The sequence below is a fragment of the Hyperolius riggenbachi genome, chromosome 8, assembly GCF_040937935.1.
Source record: "Hyperolius riggenbachi isolate aHypRig1 chromosome 8, aHypRig1.pri, whole genome shotgun sequence".
In the NCBI taxonomy this organism is placed as follows: Eukaryota; Metazoa; Chordata; class Amphibia; order Anura; family Hyperoliidae; genus Hyperolius; species Hyperolius riggenbachi.
The window spans coordinates 299,265,712-299,284,391 of NC_090653.1; the positions used below are offsets into that span (position 1 = coordinate 299,265,712).

An 18,680-nucleotide genomic window follows, 5' to 3' on the forward strand; every position below is an offset into this window, starting at 1 on the left:
ATACCCGAGGTGACATGTGACATGATGGGATACCCGAGGTGACATGTGACATGATGGGACACCCGAGGTGACATGTGACATGATGGGATACCCGAGGTGACATGTGACATGATGGGATACCCGAGGTGACATGTGACATGATGGGATACCCGAGGTGACATGTGACATGATGGGATACCCGAGGTGACATGTGACATGATGGGATACCCGAGGTGACATGTGACATGATGGGACACCCGAGGTGACATGTGACATGATGGGACACCCGAGGTGACATGTGACATGATGGGATACCCGAGGTGACATGTGACATGATGGGATACCCGAGGTGACATGTGACATGATGGGATACCCGAGGTGACATGTGACATGATGGGATACCCGAGGTGACATGTGACATGATGGGATACCCGAGGTGACATGTGACATGATGGGATTCCCGAGGTGACATGTGACATGATGGGATACCCGAGGTGACATGTGACATGATGGGATACCCGAGGTGACATGTGACATGATGGGATACCCGAGGTGACATGTGACATGATGGGATACCCGAGGTGACATGTGACATGATGGGATACCCGAGGTGACATGTGACATGATGGGATACCCGAGGTGACATGTGACATGATGGGATACCCGAGGTGACATGTGACATGATGGGATACCCGAGGTGACATGTGACATGATGGGATACCCGAGGTGACATGTGACATGATGAGATACCCGAGGTGACATGTGACATGATGGGATACCCGAGGTGACATGTGACATGATGGGATACCCGAGGTGACATGTGACATGATGGGATACCCGAGGTGACATGTGGCATGATGGGATACCCGAGGTGACATGTGACATGATGGGATACCCGAGGTGACATGTGACATGATGGGATACCCGAGGTGACATGTGACATGATGGGATACCCGAGGTGACATGTGACATGATGGGATACCCGAGGTGACATGTGACATGATGGGATACCCGAGGTGACATGTGACATGATGGGATACCCGAGGTGACATGTGACATGATGGGATACCCGAGGTGACATGTGACATGATGGGATACCCGAGGTGACATGTGACATGATGGGATACCCGAGGTGACATGTGACATGATGGGACACCCGAGGTGACATGTGACATGATGGGATACCCGAGGTGACATGTGACATGATGGGATACCCGAGGTGACATGTGACATGATGGGATACCCGAGGTGACATGTGACATGATGGGATACCCGAGGTGACATGTGACATGATGGGATACCCGAGGTGACATGTGACATGATGGGATACCCGAGGTGACATGTGACATGATGGGATACCCGAGGTGACATGTGACATGATGGGACACCCGAGGTGACATGTGACATGATGGGATACCCGAGGTGACATGTGACATGATGGGATACCCGAGGTGACATGTGACATGATGGGATACTATTGTTTTTTCTCATCAGTCTATTTTCACCTCGGATTTCCATTAAAGCATCTGAAGGATCACTTTACATTAATTTGTGGTTGTATTAAAAAAACATTTTATAAGATGATTGCGTTATACATATCTGCCTGCACATGGACATCATTACAACTTCTGATTGTTACGGTATAACATCATTACTAATAATAAGATGAAGAATAATTTGGATTGGGAGATGATCGGTTTCAGGTTTAGAAGGATTGGGAGATGATCGGTTGTGATCGGTTTCAGGTGTAGAAGGATTGGGAGATGATGGGTTGTGATTGGTCTCAGGTGTAGAAGGATTGGGAGATGATCAGCTGTGATTGGTTTCAGGTTTAGAAGGATTGGCAGATGATGGGTTGTAATCGGTTTCAGGTTTAGAAGGATTGGGAGATGATCGATTGTGATCGGTTTCAGGTTTAGAAGGATTGGGAGATGATGGGTTGTGATTGATCTCAGGTGTAGAAGGATTGGGAGATGATGGGTTGTGATTGGTTTCAGGTTTAGAAGGATTGGGAGATAATCGGTTGTGATTGGTCTCAGGTGTAGAAGGATTGGGAGATGATGGGTTGTGATTGGTCTCAGGTGTAGAAGGATTGGGAGATGATGGGTTGTGATCGGTTTCAGGTTTAGAAGGATTGGGAGATGATGGGTTGTGATCGGTTTCAGGTTTAGAAGGATTGGGAGATGATAGGTTGTGATTGGTCTCAGGTGTAGAAGGATTGGGAGATGATGGGTTGTGATTGATTTCAGGTTTAGAAGGATTGGGAGATAATCGGTTGTGATTGGTCTCAGGTGTAGAAGGATTGGGAGATGATGGGTTGTGATCGGTTTCAGGTTTAGAAGGATTGGGAGATGATGGGTTGTGATCGGTTTCAGGTTTAGAAGGATTGGGAGATGATAGGTTGTGATTGGTCTCAGGTGTAGAAGGATTGGGAGATGATGGGTTGTGATCGGTTTCAGGTTTAGAAGGATTGGGAGATGATAGGTTGTGATTGATTTCAGGTTTAGAAGGATTGGGAGATGATGGGTTGTAATCGGTTTCAGGTTTAGAAGGATTGGGAGATGATCGATTGTGATCGGTTTCAGGTTTAGAAGGATTGGGAGATGATGGGTTGTAATCGGTTTCAGGTTTAGAAGGATTGGGAAATGATGGGTTGTAATCGGTTTCAGGTTTAGAAGGATTGGGAGATGATTGGTTTCAGGTTTAGAAGGATTGGGAGATGATGGGTTTCAGGTTTAGAAGGATTGGGAGATGATTGGTTTCAGGTTTAGAAGGATTGGGAGATGATGGGTTTCAGGTTTAGAAGGATTGGGAGATGATCGGTTGTGATCGGTTTCAGGTTTAGAAGGATTGGGAGATGATCGGTTGTAATCGGTTTCAGGTTTAGAAGGATTGGGAAATGATGGGTTTCAGGTTTAGAAGGATAGGAAGATGATGGGTTGTGATTGGTTTCAGGTTTAGAAGGATTGGGAGATGATCGGTTGTGATTGGTTTCAGGTTTAGAAGGATTGGGAGATGATGGGTTGTGATTGGTTTCAGGTTTAGAAGGATTGGGAGATGATCGGTTGTGATCGGTTTCAGGTTTAGAAGGATTGGGAGATGATGGGTTGTAATCGGTTTCAGGTTTAGAAGGATTGGGAGATGGGTTGTGATTGGTTTCAGGTTTAGAAGGATTGGGAGATGGGTTGTGATTGGTTTGAGGTGTAGAAGGATAGGGAGATGATGGCATTGTGTAGATGCTGTGTGGCACGTAGGCCGTGCAGATCGCTCGTCACTGGCACCTGCTGCCCCCCTCGGGGTTATGAGTCTGTGTTGCCTTTCTGTTATCGGCGTGGTGACCTGGGAAATTGAATCAAGCCGATGAATAGGTGGAGAGCTGCGGAGTTGAAATGTCACCGGGCCCGGGGCGGTGAGGTCTGGACGGAGTGTTTGTCCCATCTCATCCAAGCTGCTGCATCTCTCGGGTTTTATCTAATTGCGTTACGCGTAGGATGGACGAGCGTCTTATCACAGCTGCCATCTCTATCGACTTTAAAGTGTCACCTCAGCCAGACTGTTGTATATCGGGGAACAGTATAACTGTTCTCAGGCTTTAGTTCTTCTCTCTGTTTATGTTCTGTTGGGGACATTTTTTAAATAAACCTTGAGGAGCATAAACATGGCTCTTGCTAAACCATTTATTATTTATTTATGTATTTATATAGCACCAACATATTACGCAGCGCTGTACATAGTATATTGTCTTGTCACTTAACTGTCCCTCAATGGGGCTCACAATCTAGTCCCTACCACAGTCATATGTCTATGTATGTATCATGCAGTGTATGTATTGTAGTCTAGGGACAATGAACTTATCTGTATGTTTTGGGGATGTGGGAGGAAACCGGAGTGCCCGGAGGAAACCCACACAGACACGGGAGAACATACAAACTCCATGCAGATAGTGCCCTGACTGGGATTCGAACCAGGGACCCAGCACTGCAAGGTGACAGCGCTAACCACTACGCCTCCGTGCTGCCCAAACCATGGATTTACATTTTAAGTTAGTTGGACTGAAGACCACTGGGAAGGTAGGATACACTGTGGGGGACACTGGGAAGCTGGGACACACTGTGGGGGACACTGGGAAGCTGGGGCACACTATGGGGACACTGGGAAGCTGGGACACACTGTGGGGGACACTGGGAAGCTGGGACACTATGGGGGAGTCAGGGGGACACTGGGAAGCTGGGACACACTGTGGGGGACACTGGGAAGCTGGGACACACTATGGGGACACTGGGAAGCTGGGACACACTACGGGGACACTGGGAAGCTGGGACACACTATGGGGGACACTGGGAAGCTGGGACACACTATGGGGGACACTGGGAAGCTGGGACACACTATGGGGGACACTGGGAAGCTGGTACACACTATGGGGACACTGGGAAGCTGGGACACACTATGGGGGACACTGGGAAGCTGGGACACACTATGGGGGACACTGGGAAGCTGGGACACACTATGGGGGACACTGGGAAGCTGGGACACACTATGGGGACACTGGGAAGCTGGGACACACTATGTGGACACTGGGAAGCTGGGACACACTATGGGGACACTGGGAAGCTGGGACACACTATGGGGGACACTGGGAAGCTGGGACACACTATGAGGACACTGGGAAGCTGGGACACACTATGGGGACACTGGGAAGCTGGGACACACTATGGGGGATCCCCAGCAAAACTATGGTAATTCCTTCCATGCCCACACTCCCTTCCCCCTTTTATTACCCCCACAAATAAACAAGTGTAAACACCATGTCTCTCCTCTCCCATAACAATACCTGCTCTGGAGTGGGGCCTATGTGGGAGGGCAGGTATAAAGGTAGGGACCCTCTATGGACCTGGGGCCCTATGTGGCTGCTGGGATTTGCCCCCTATAGGCACACTTCTGTATGGGGTCTTTCTCTAAGCTCCCCCACCTCACAGTCTATCCTGTGTCAGGATGACAGTCCTGCACTCCCAGGTCCCCAGACTTGTCCGATGTGACAGTCCTCAGCAGGTGAAGAAGGAGGATTTGACAGCTGCTGTTTCTTAGACGTCATGCTCCGTGAAAGTCATTCCAAACCTGCCTGGACAATGGCAATTAGGGCCTATTAACATGAGGCAGCCAATGAGGCCTGCATGACCTGAGGGTCCACACAGCACAATCAGATTTGCAGTGCCACAAATGTGATTAGCGGGCTTGGCTTTGCTGAACCTGCTCACATCGGCTGAGGTATAAAACGTCTCACAGACATGGCTCTCTGCATTCTCAGCCATGGCGTCCAGGAGGACCTCCTGTCTCTCACACCTGGAGATCAGGAAGGTGGTGCCCATCTACTTCACCATGGTGGGCACGTTCCTGGCCCTGCTGATGGTCTCTCTCCACGGCTCGGCCCCTGTGGACAGCTCCTTCCCCTACAGCGTCCCCCTGGACCCTCAGGGCTCGCTGCGTCTATTCTGGAACGTCAGCTACTCCGAGAGGGTGGTCCACTTCCAGATCCTCATCAGGGACCTGAAATTTGGGGTGATCTTTGGGATGTCGGACCGAGGAGAGTTCGAAGGGGCGGATTTGGCCGTACTGTGGAGCAATGGTTTCAGTTCTTTCTTTGGAGTAAGTAGCCCTTCTGCCATATCTTATTCAGTTTGCAGGCATTACAGTGAACCACAGCTGAGAGGGATATGGAGGCTGCTATATGTATGCTGTTAAAGGATACCCGAGGTGACATGTGACATGATGAGATAGACATGTGTATGTACAGTGCCAAGCACACAAATAACTAGGCTGTGTTCCTTTTTTGTCTTTCTCTGCCTGAAAGAGTTAACTATCAGGTATGTAAGTGGCTGACTCAGTCCGGACTCAGACAGGAAGTGACTACAGTGTGACCCTCACTGATAAGAAATTCCAACTATAAAACACTTTTCCTAGCAGAAAATGGCTTCTGAGAGCAGGAAAGAGGTAAAAAGGGTCAATAGTTCATAGATTTTAGCTCTGGCGTACTTCAATGAATGTGTCATTGAGCACAAACAATAAAACAGTTCAAAACTTTAAAAGTAGATTTAAACATAAAATAAAACTGTGGAATATCTTAAAAAGTCATTGTAGGAGAAGAAAGATGGATAAAATTGTTTATTTAATTAGTTTATTCTGGCTTCGGGTATCCTTTAAACCATACCAGTTGCCTGGCAGTTCTGCTGATCTCTCTGGCTGCAGTAGTGTCTGAATCACACACCTGAAACAAGCAGGCAGCTAATCCAGTTAAACTTCAGTCACCTGATCCTGCTGCATGCTTGTTCAGGGGCTATGGCTAAATGTATTAGAGGCAGAGGTTCAGCAGGAGAGCCAGGCCATATACATTGTTTAAATGGAAATAACTATGGCAACCATCATATTTCTCTCACCTCGGGTTAAAGTTAAAGAGGAACTGTAGTGAAAATAATGTATTTAAAATGATTTTTTTTTTGCAACATCTATTTATAAATTATTTAGTCAGTGTTTGCCCATTTTTAAAATCTTTCCTCTCCCTGATTTACATCCTGAAATGTATCACTGGTGGTGGTTGCACCTTTAGTCCTGCCAGGTGATCTGTAAGGAATGTTTGTTTACTAGGGGTTCTAAAGCCAGTAGAAAAGATCTCTGGTGTCCCAGAATGCTGGGGGGGGGGGGGAGGGGGGGGTGTTCTCCACAGCTAAGCAGCCTAGGCTAAACATAACTGGGTGTGCAGAGCTACGTTCAATATGCAGCAATATATCGATATAGGAAGTCTTTCTGATTTTGAAAACAGGGAAATTACCGTAGAAGTGAGTATCCAGAATAATACTAAGTTCCTGCATTCTGCTATATGTCGCTACAGGGCCTCTTTAAAAATTTTGTAGCTACAACATATATGGGAATATTGCATCGGGGTGCTTCTTTAAATTGCTATTGTACATATACCTTAGGCTGGGTACACACGATGGGTTTGATTCACAAAAGAGTGCTAACTGTTAGCACGGCATATTCAATCGCGAATATTCATATTCGATCGCGAATTTTCATGCGCAAGTAAACTTTTTTGCGCGCAAACGTGATTTTTTTGCGCAAAATCGTGTTTTCGTGCAAAAACCATAACGATTTTGCTGCATGCTAAACAGTTTAATTGCACACGGAAATTCAAGCAAAAACGCCCGTGCTAACAGTTAGCACTCTTGTGAATCAAGCCCAATGTGTTTTTTCAGTCGATTTTCCATTCGATCGATTTCCGATTTGATTATCGATTCAATGCTGTTATCTTTTCTTGTCTATTTCCATTAACTTCTATGAGAAATCGATCAGAAAAACAATCGATAATAAGATCGGCCATGTCGGAAATTATCTTTCGAACCATCTATCTAACACAAAATTGTATGGTGTGTACCTATCATAAGTGTGGCTGAAATATCTTAACCTATTTTGGTTCCTGGACGTAGAAACTACGTCCAGGAACCATGCACGCTACCGCGCGCTCCCGCGGCCGATCACGCGCGTGCACGCGCACTCCCGGCCGCGGATTCGGTAGCCAAGGAATCAATGTATCGGGCTATGGTGCCCGATCACTGATTCCTCTCCCCCGCTGAAAAAGCGACAGCTTCTCTCGGAAGCTGCGCCTTTTCTGGCCGTTCCCTCCCCGATGAGTCACTCTAAGCGTGTGTTACGCTTAGAGTGACGTCATGTAAACAAACTCATGGCCGCCATCTTGTGGCCAAAAAGTAAAACTACAACTAAAATGAAAAAAAAAATTAAACATAACATACAATTACATTATAAAACTATACTTTACATCCCACCCTCCCAAAAATACCCAAATAAAATGTTTAACCACTTTACCCCCGGCGGTACGAATTTCTCCGTCCCTTTTTCCATCCTTTCACCCCCAGGGACGGAGAAATCCGTACCTTCCGCGCTACTGCCGCTGTCCGCGCTCCCGCCGCTCGTGCGTGCGCACCCGCCGCTCGTGCACACCGCCGCCCGCTCGGAGATCAATGAACGGGAAAATCCATTCCCGTTCCTTGATCTAAGCCCCCGCAATGATCCGCTGCTTCTATTAGAAACAGTGCGGTCATTGTGATTCTCCCAGCCTCCTACTGCTTCCTGTAAGCGTCCTTCCGGTCGCTTACAGGTCGCATGTAAACAGACTCACTGTGGCCATCTTGTGGCCAAATAGTAAACTAAACCCTAAAGCATTTTACACATATAATTACATTGGATTACACAATAAATTAACTCATTACCTCCCACACTCCCCAATTTTGTTTGTTTTTTTGTAATTTACGAAAACAAAACAAAAATACAATTAAAAAAAACATAAATAGTTACCTTAGGGATTGAACTTTTTAAATATTTATGTCAAGAGGGTATAACACTGTTACTTTATAAACTATGGGCTTGTAATTAGGGATGGACGCAAAACTGAAAAAAATGCACCTTTATTTCCAAATTAAATATTGGCGCCAAACATTGTGATAGGGACATAATTTAAATGGTTTTATAACCGGGACAAATGGGCAAATACATTTCATGGGTTTTAATTACAGTAGCATGCATTATGTAAAAACTATAATGGCCGAAAACTGAAAAATAATTTTTTCCCACATTTTTCCTATTTTCCCATTAAAACACATTTAGAATAAAATAATTCTTGGCATAATATCCCACCTAAAGAAAGCCTAATTGGTGGCGAAAAAAACAAGATATAGTTCATTTAATTGCGATAAGTAATAATAAAGTTATAGACGAATGAATGGATGGAGCGCTGAAAGGTGAAAATTGCTCTGGTGTTCAAGGGGTAAAACCCCTCAGTGGTGAAGTGGTTAATATAAAAAAAAAACATTACAATAAATATTTACCTAATAGTCCGCGTTTCTGTGCGTTGCCCTGCGCTTCTTTAAAGCACGTTTTGCTTACTGTAGCAGCAGCAGTTGTCAATAAAACTTTGTTTTTGTATGTAAATGTATTTTTTTCTCCAATTAGGGGTAAAAAACGCATGCGCTTCTATGCGCTTCTATGCGCTAAAAAAGCGGACCCATTCACTTGCATTGCTGTGCGCTTTACAGCTCAACGCACAGAAATGCCTGCAACACTACGTTTCTGTAACGCTGCTCAGCGCAGCGCATAGATGTGAACCAGCTACATTTAGTTACATGGGAAAATCAATACCTTGCTGAACGCACAGGGCAGTGCGCTGTGGAAAGCGCACAGAAACGGCCCTGATGTGAACGAGGCCTAAGGGTCTAAACTTTTTAAATATCAATGTAAAGATGAAATATTTCTATATTTTTTTTATTTTAAACTTGTAAATAGTGATAGATGCAAAACGGAAAAAATGCACCTTTATTTCCAAATAAAATATTGTCGCCATACATTGTGATAGGGACATAATTTTAACGGTGTAATAACCGGGACATATGGGCAAATACAATACGTGAGTTTTAATTATGAAGGCATGTATTATTTTAAAACTATAATGGCTGAAAACTGAGAAATAATGATTTTTTCAGTTTTTTTCTTATTCTTCCTGTTAAAATGCATTTACAGTAAAGTGGCTCTTAGCAAAATGTACCCCCCAAAGAAAGCCTAATTGGTGGCGGAAAAAACAAGATATAGATCAGTTCATTGTGATAAGTAGTGATAAAGTTATAGGCTAATGAATGGGAGGTGAACATTTCTCAAGTGAAAACGACGGAACCTGAACGGGTTAAACATGGCTGTGATTAATATGCTCCATAGTCTCTGATTAGAGCTTTTTCTAGAATGGAAGCCTGTCACTCCAATTGTTTTTAGAACAGAAATGACCATCTAGCTGTAATGCGCACTTCAGTGCTTTTAGCAGCTGCACAGAGGTGATAAGCAGTACCATGGCCGGATTTCTGGCAAGGCCACATAGGCCATGGCCTAGGGCACCAGATAAACAAGGGGCGGCCTGCAGACAGTGGGCATTATTTGCAGGGCATTATTTGCAAGTGTCCAAACAAATGAAAGTGATCAGGATAACTGCACTATTAGTACCAGCTGGCATTTGCCTGTGCTGTGCTACAGGCAGCTGCAGTCCGTTAACCAAACGTTTGTGAACAGTGTGTGACTAGCAAAAAGCCAGACCTTGTCCAATGACTAGCAGCTGCAGGCTGTTACAGAAGGCCGGGTCTCACGCACTTGGTGTGGGTGATGAAAGGACCAGGGGCAGCACCAGCAAATAGTACAGGATACAGAAGGCAGCTTCTCACAGTACCCATTTCTTAATAATTGATGGCCAGCGCTGTTACCCTGGAGACAGCAGTGGGTACAGGACTCACTTTTACGTGTTGCTGACCCCACCCAATGTCCAATTGAGAGCCACTTTTGACTATGTGTGTGTGGTGGATGGCTCCCACCACGCCCATCACCTGTAGATCGCTTGATTGACCAGTTCCCCCATGTGACGTGATTGATTCACTTCACGTTGCCATGGAGACCTCGGCATTATCCGCAATAGTGGACACCATCGGCCCAAAGTTTTTTGGGTGTGTGTGGAGAGAGGTGGTAGGATACGGTTTCGGTTGGGGCGGCTGGTAATAGTCGGCCTTGGGCGGTAAGAAGTAAAAATCCGGCCCTGAGCAGTACAGTGTCAATGCTTCAGTATCTCACAAAAGTGAGTACACCTCTCACATGCTGGTATTATCTCATCCGGCTGCCCTCCACGATCTTTCATACTGTGTGGAACTGGCCCCTTACCCCAAGCTACTGTAGTTCATGTCTATATCCCTTGTTCTTAGTGGATGCATCCTAGGCCCATATCATGTTCATTTATCATGTTGTCTATGTCTGTATATGTACAACTGCCATGCCATCTGTAGCAAAAACAATTCTGGGTACGTCATTTGGCGTACTTGGCGAATAAAGCTGATTCTGATTCTGTATCTTTTATGGGACAGCACTTAAAAAAAACCTGTAACATAAAAACACCTCTGAGGGATACTTACCTCGCTAGGGGAAAGCCCCTGTCTCCTAATAAGGCTTTCCCCCGTCCTCCGGTGTCCTGGCAATCCAGCGCTGCGACCCTCCGAACAGCAGCCAGGTGATTAATTGCCTTGCTGGGATCCAGCGCAGGCACAGTAGCGGCTCTCCGTTCAGGCTAGGCGGAAATAGCCGAACCTGATCGTATCCGCTCTACTGCACAAGCGCAAGTCCTTTAAATATTACTTGCGCTTGCGCACCCTTGTGAAGCCTTGTTGAGGGACTTTCGGGGGAGGCAGCGCTGGATTCCCTGAAGCTACAGAGGACAGGGAAGCCTCATTGGGAGTAGGGATGCTCATTCGGATTCCGCAGAAATGTAATTTCCGAAATTCAGATCGGAAATTGCATTTCCGCATCGGAATGCGGAAATCAGTAATGCAAGTGCCGTAGACGGATTTCCGCCGGAAATCGCGGAAATTTCCGCCGGAAATCCCACCCGACTTTAACATCGATTTTCTCAAAAACTATAAGGTCTTTTTGAAAACTTTTTTTTGCATCTTCTTCACAAGATTCAGTTTAATGAACCCTGAAAATGTGGTGTTTCTAGGACTTAAGGGGGCTTTGCTATTAACCGCTAAAAATCGGTGGATTTTTACTGTAATGTAAAATGCAGAAAATCTGCATCTGCCTATTTTCTGCATGTTACATTACAGTAAAAATCCGCCGACTTTAGCGGTTAATAGCAAAGCCCCCGTAAGTCCTAGAAACAACAAATTTTTAGGGTTCATTAAACTGAATCTTGTGAAGAAGATGCAAAAAAAAGTTTTCAAAAAGACCTTATAGTTTTTGAGAAAATCGATGTTAAAGTTGGGTGGAATTTCCGCAATTTCCGGCGGAAATTCCGCATTAGAATGCGGAAATTGGTAGCGGAAAGCGGAATCGGTAATTAGTACATGACAGAATGCAGATTTACCGCGGAATCGGAAATTGGCATTCCGACTATCCCTAATTGGGAGCCAGAGTCTTCCCCGTCCCAAGGTAAGTATCCCCCAGAGAGGGTTTTTTTTCATTGCAGGGTCTCTTTAAAGGGAAGGTTCAGGGACTATCTGAAAAAAATAAAAATCCCCATCCACTTACCTGGGGCTTCCTCCAGCCCGTGGCAGGCAGGAGGTGCCCTCAGCGCCGCTCCGCAGGCTCCCGGTGGTCTCCGGTGGCGCGCCCGACCTGGCCAGGCCGGCGGCCAGGTCGGGCTCTTCTGCGCTCCAAGGCCCAGCACTTCTGCGTCCCACGCCGGCGCTCTGACGTCATCGGACGTCCTCCGGGCTGTACTGCGCAGGCGCAGTAGTTCTGCGCCTGCGCAGTACAGCCCGGAGGACGTCCGATGACGTCAGCGCGCCGGCGTGGGACGCAGAAGTGCCGGGCCTTGGAGCGCAGAAGAGCCCGACCTGGCCGGCGGCCGCCGGCCTGGCCAGGTCGGGCGCGCCACCGGAGACCACCGGGAGCCTGCGGAGCGGCGCCGAGGGCACCTCCTGCCTGCCACGGGCTGGAGGAAGCCCCAGGTAAGTGGATGGGGATTTTTATTTTTTTCAGATAGTCCCTGAACCTTCCCTTTAAGATGTAACGCTGTGATGCAATGTAAAGCAGTCAGTGTACAGCTTGTATAACAGTGTAAATATTGTATGATATCTTCCCATGGGACCGCACTGCAGATGTGACACTGTGATACAATGTAAAGCAGTCAGTGTACAGCTTGTGTAACTGTGTAACTATTGTATGATATCTTCTCATGGGACAGCACTGCAGATGTGACGCTGTGATACAATGTAAAGCAGTCAGTGTACAGCTTGTATTACAGTAAATATTGTATGATATCTTCTCATGGGACAGCACTGCAGATGTAATGTTGTGATACAATGTAAAGCAGTCAGTGTACAGCTTGTATAGCAGTGTAATATTGTATGATATCTTCTCATGGGACAACACTGCAGATGTGGCACTGTGATACAATGTAAAGCAGTCAGTGTACAGCTTGTATAACAGTGTAATATTGTGTGATATTTTCTCATGGGACAGCACTGCAGATGTGGCACTGTGATACAATGTAAAGCAGTCAGTGTACAGCTTGTATAACAGTGTAACTATTGTATGATATCTTCTCATGGGACAACACTGCAGATGTGACGCTGTGATACAATGTAAAGCAGTCAGTGTACAGCTTGTATAACAGTGTAATATTGTGTGATATCTTCTCATGGGACAGCACTGCAGATGTGGCACTGTGATACAATGTAAAGCAGTCAGTGTACAGCTTGTATAGCAGTGTAATATTGTATGATATCGTCTCATGGGACAGCACTGCAGATGTGGCACTGGGATACAATGTAAAGCAGTCAGTGTATAGCTTGTATAACAGTGTAACTATTGTATGATATCTTCTCATGGGACAGCACTGCAGATGTGACACTGTGATACAATGTAATGCAGTCAGTGTACAGCTTGTATAACAGTGTAATATTGTATGATATCTTCTCATGGGACAGCACTGCAGATGTGACACTGTGATACAATGTAATGCAGTCAGTGTACAGCTTGTATAACAGTGTAAATATTGTATGATATCTTCTCATGGGACAGCACTGCAGATGTGACACTGTGATACAATGTAAAGCAGTCAGTGTACAGCTTGTATAACAGTGTAAATATAGTATGATATCTTCTCATGGGACAACACTGCAGATGTGACGCTGTGATACAATGTAAAGCAGTCAGTGTACAGCTTGTATAACAGTGTAAATATTGTATGATATCTTCTCATGGGACAGCACTGCAGATGTGACGCTGTGATACAATGTAAAGCAGTCAGTGTACAGCTTGTATAACAGTGTAATATTGTATGATATCTTCTCATGGGACAGCACTGCAGATGTGACGCTGTGACACAATGTAAAGCAGTCAGTGTACAGCTTGTATAACAGTGTAATATTGTATGATATCTTCTCATGGGACAACACTGCAGATGTGACGCTGTGATGCAATGTAAAGCAGTCAGTGTACAGCTTGTATAACAGTGTAAATATTGTATGATATCTTCTCATGGGACAACACTGCAGATGTGACGCTGTGATACAATGTAAAGCAGTCAGTGTGCAGCTTGTATATCATTGTAAATATTGTATGATATCTTCTCATGGGACAACACTGCAGATGTGACGCTGTGATACAATGTAAAGCAGTCAGTGTACAGCTTGTATAACAGTGTAATATTGTATGATATCTTCTCATGGGACAGCACTGCAGATGTGACGCTGTGATACAATGTAAAGCAGTCAGTGTACAGCTTGTATAACAGTGTAAATATTGTATGATATCTTTTCATGGGACAGCACTGCAGATGTGACACTGTGATACAATGTAAAGCAGTCAGTGTACAGCTTGTATAACAGTGTAAATCAGGGGTCGAGTCCTGCGTGGACGCGGGTGAACGGCGTCCACCCACTTTTTCTTCAGAGTGAACGCCGTTCACCATGGCTTGTGTGGAGGGGAGCAGCGCAGAGAAGGCGAGCTATGGGGACAGCGGGGATGGGCGGACATCTCCCCCCCCCCCCATCCCTCACCTTTGTGCTTCCCTTCCTGCCTCTCCCCTCCAGCGTTGTTAAGTGTCGGGCCCGGCGGCGAAAGTGGGCGGAAACTTTCCGCCTTCTTCCAGCCGCAAGGGACGCTCCGCTCTGTGTGCGGCTAGAAGACCAGACTAGCCGCACACAGAGCGGAGCGTCCCTTGCGGCTGGAACGAGGTAAGTCCCCGCCCACTTTCGCCGCCGGGCCCGACATTTCACAACACTGGAGGGGAGAGGCAGGAAGGGGAGCACGAAGGTGAGGGATGGGGGGGGGGGAGATGTCCGCCCATCCCCGCTGTCCCCATAGCTCTCCTATGCTCTGCTCCCTCCGGGTGGGGGCACACCTGGCTACCTGGGCACATATACCCCTGGCTACATATACTGTTGACATATACCCCTGGCTACATATACTGGGCACATATACCCCTGGCTACATATACTGGGCACATATACCCCTGCCTACATATACTGGGGACATATACCCCTGGCTACCTGGGCACATATACCCCTGCCTACATATACTGGGCATATATACCCCTGGCTACATATACTGGGCACATATACCCCTGCCTACATATACTGGGCATATATACCCCTGCCTACATATACTGGGCATATATACCCCTGACTACATATACTTGGCATATATACCCCTGGCTACATATACTGGGCACATATACCCCAAACTACATATACTGGGGACATATACCCCTGGCTACCTGGGCACATATACCCCTGGCTATATATACTGGGGACATATACCCCTGACTACATACAGTATATACTGGGCACATATACCTCTGCTTACATATACTGGGACATATACACCCTGGCTACATATACTGGGGACATATCCCCCTGGCTACATATACTGGGCACATATACCTCTGCCTACATATACTGGGCATATATACCCCTGGCTACATATACTGGGCACATATACCCCATGGCTACATATACTGGGCATATATACCCCTGGCTACATATACTGGGCACATATACCCCTGTCTACATATACTGGGCACATATACCCCTGTCTACATATACTGGGCACATATACCCCTGGCTATATATACTGGGGACATATACCCCTGCCTACATATACTGGGCATATATACCCCTGCCTACATATACTGGGCATATATACCCCTGGCTACATATACTGGGCATATATACCCCTGGCTACATATACTGGGCATATATACCCCTGGCTACATATACTGGGCATATATACCCCTGGCAACATATACTGGGCATAAATACCCCTGGCTACATATACTGGGCATATATACCCCTTGGCGACATATACTGGGCACATATACCCCTGCCTACATATACTGGGCATATATACCCCTGGCTACATATATTGGGGACATATATCCCTGACTACATATACTGGGCATATATACCCCTGGCTACATATACTGGGCACATATACCCCTGGCTACATATACTGGGCATATATACCCCTGGCTACATATACTGGGCACATATACCCCTGGCTACATATACTGGGCATATATACCCCTGGCTACATATACTGGGCACATATACCCCTGTCTACATATACTGGGCACATATACCCCTGGCTATATATACACTGGGGACATATACCCCTGACTACATACAGTATATACTGGGCACATATACCTCTGCTTACATATACTGGGACATATACACCCTGGCTACATATACTGGGGACATATCCCCCTGGCTACATATACTGGGCACATATACCTCTGCCTACATATACTGGGCATATATACCCCTGGTTACATATACTGGGCACATATACCCCTGGCTACATATACTGGGCATATATACCCCTGGCTACATATACTGGGCACATATACCCCTGTCTACATATACTGGGCACATATACCCCTGGCTATATATACTGGGGACATATACCCCTGCCTACATATACTGGGCACATATACCCCTGACTACATATACTGGGCATATATACCCCTGGCTACATATACTGGGCATATATACCCCTGGCTACATATACTGGGCACATATACCCCTGGCTATATATACTGGGCACATATACCCCTGGCTACATATACTGGGCACATATACCCCTGGCTATATATACTGGGCACATATACCCCTGGCTATATATACTGGGCACATATACCCCTGACTACATATACTGGGGACATATCCCACTGGCTATATATACCCCTGGCTACATATACTGGGCACATATACCTCTGCCTATATATACTGGGCACATATCCCACTGGCTATATATACTGGGCACATATCCCACTGGCTATATATACTGGGCACATATACCCCTGCCTACATATACTGGGCACATATCCCACTGGCTACATATACTGGGCACATATACCTCTGCCTATATATACTGGGCACATATCCCACTGGCTATATATACTGGGCACATATCCCACTGGCTATATATACTGGGCACATATCCCACTGGCTATATATACTGGGCACATATACCCCTGCCTATATATACTGGGCACATATACCCCTGACTACATATACTGGGGACATATCCCACTGGCTACATATACTGGGCACATATACCCCTGGCTACATATACTAGGCAACTATACCTCTGGCTACATATACTGGGGACTACTATACTCATGGCTACTTATACTGGGGACACCTATAGACCTGGCTACCTGGGGGTACCTATTTTGGGGAACAGCTGCCAGATTATGTATATGTTAGAGGAACGGCTGCTGCCAGATTACGTGTATTTTGGGGAACAGCTGCCAGATTATGTGTATGTTAGGGGAACGGCTGCTGCCAGATTACATGTATTTTGGGGAACAGCTGCCAGACTATGTATGTTAGGGGAACGGCTGCTGCCAGATTACATGTATTTTGGGGAACTGCTGCCAGATTGTGTATGTTTGGGGGACCACTGCTGCCAGATTATATGTCCTTTGGGTGTTACGTGTATTTTGGGTGATCCGCTGCCAGGTTTCGCGTATTTTGGGGAACTGCTTCCAAAATATGTGTATGTTGGTGGAACTGCTGCTGCCACATTGTCTATTTTGGGGGAACCACTTCCATATTATCTGTATTTTGGAGGAACTTCTACCAGATTATGTGTCTTTTTGGTGAAATGCTGTCAGATTACATCTATTTTTGGGGGATACACTACGGCAGAGCTCAAACTTCCTCGGCAGACCTTTTACATCACTGCTAAGGTCATGTATATTTGGCCCCACCCATGACCACGCCCACGGTGTGCTTGACCACGCCCATTTTTTGGCGCGTCGCGCGGAGTTCTCCAAGTGAGTCCACTCACTTCTTTTCCCAGGACTAGACCCCTGGTGTAAATATTGTATGATATCTTCTCATGGGACAGCACTGCAGATGTGACACTGTGATACAATGTAAAGCAGTCAGTGTAAAGCTTGTATAGCAGTGTAATATTGTATGATATCTCCTCATGGGACAACACTGCAGATGTGACACACTGTGATACAATGTAAAGCAGTCAGTGTACAGCTTGTATAACAGTGTAAATATTGTATGATATCTTCTCATGGGACAGCACTGCAGATGTAACGCTGTGATGCAATGAAGAGCAGACAGTGTACAGCTTGTATAACAGTGTAAATATTGTATATCTTCTCAGGGGACAGCACTGCAGATGTGACGCTGTGACACAATGTAAAGCAGTCAGTGTACAGCTTGTATAACAGTGTAATATTGTATAATATCTTCTCATGGGACCACACTGCAGATGTGACACTGTGATACAATGTAAAGCAGTCAGTGTACAGCTTGTATAACAGTGTAAATATTGTATGATATCTTCTCATGGGAGAGCACTGCAGATGTGACGCTGTGATACAATGTAAAGCAGTCAGTGTACAGCTTGTATAACAGTGTAAATATTGTATGATATCTTCTCATGGGACAGCACTGCAGATGTGACGCTGTGATACAATGTAAAGCAGTCAGTGTGCAGCTTGTATAACAGTGTAATATTGTATGATATCTTCTCATGGGACAGCACTGCAGATGTGGTACTGTGATACAATGTAAAGCAGTCAGTGTACAGCTTGTATAACAGTGTAAATATTGTATGATATCTTCTCATGGGACAGC

The 18,680-nt window shown here is 46.0% G+C and overlaps 2 protein-coding genes across 2 annotated transcripts in view; one reads left to right on the forward strand and one right to left on the reverse strand.

Moving 5' to 3' along the window:
* The window catches only part of FAM163B (family with sequence similarity 163 member B), a 314,838-nt gene that overhangs the window by 181,723 nt on the left and 114,435 nt on the right, over positions 1 to 18,680 (reverse strand). The gene's annotated exons all lie outside the window — the stretch shown is intronic.
* Positions 5,287 to 18,680, forward strand: part of DBH (dopamine beta-hydroxylase) — a 93,367-nt gene continuing 79,973 nt past the window's right edge. The window contains exon 1 of the mRNA XM_068248030.1: positions 5,287 to 5,622. Coding sequence (XP_068104131.1) covers positions 5,287 to 5,622 — 336 coding nt within the window. The remainder of the gene's footprint in view (positions 5,623 to 18,680) is intronic.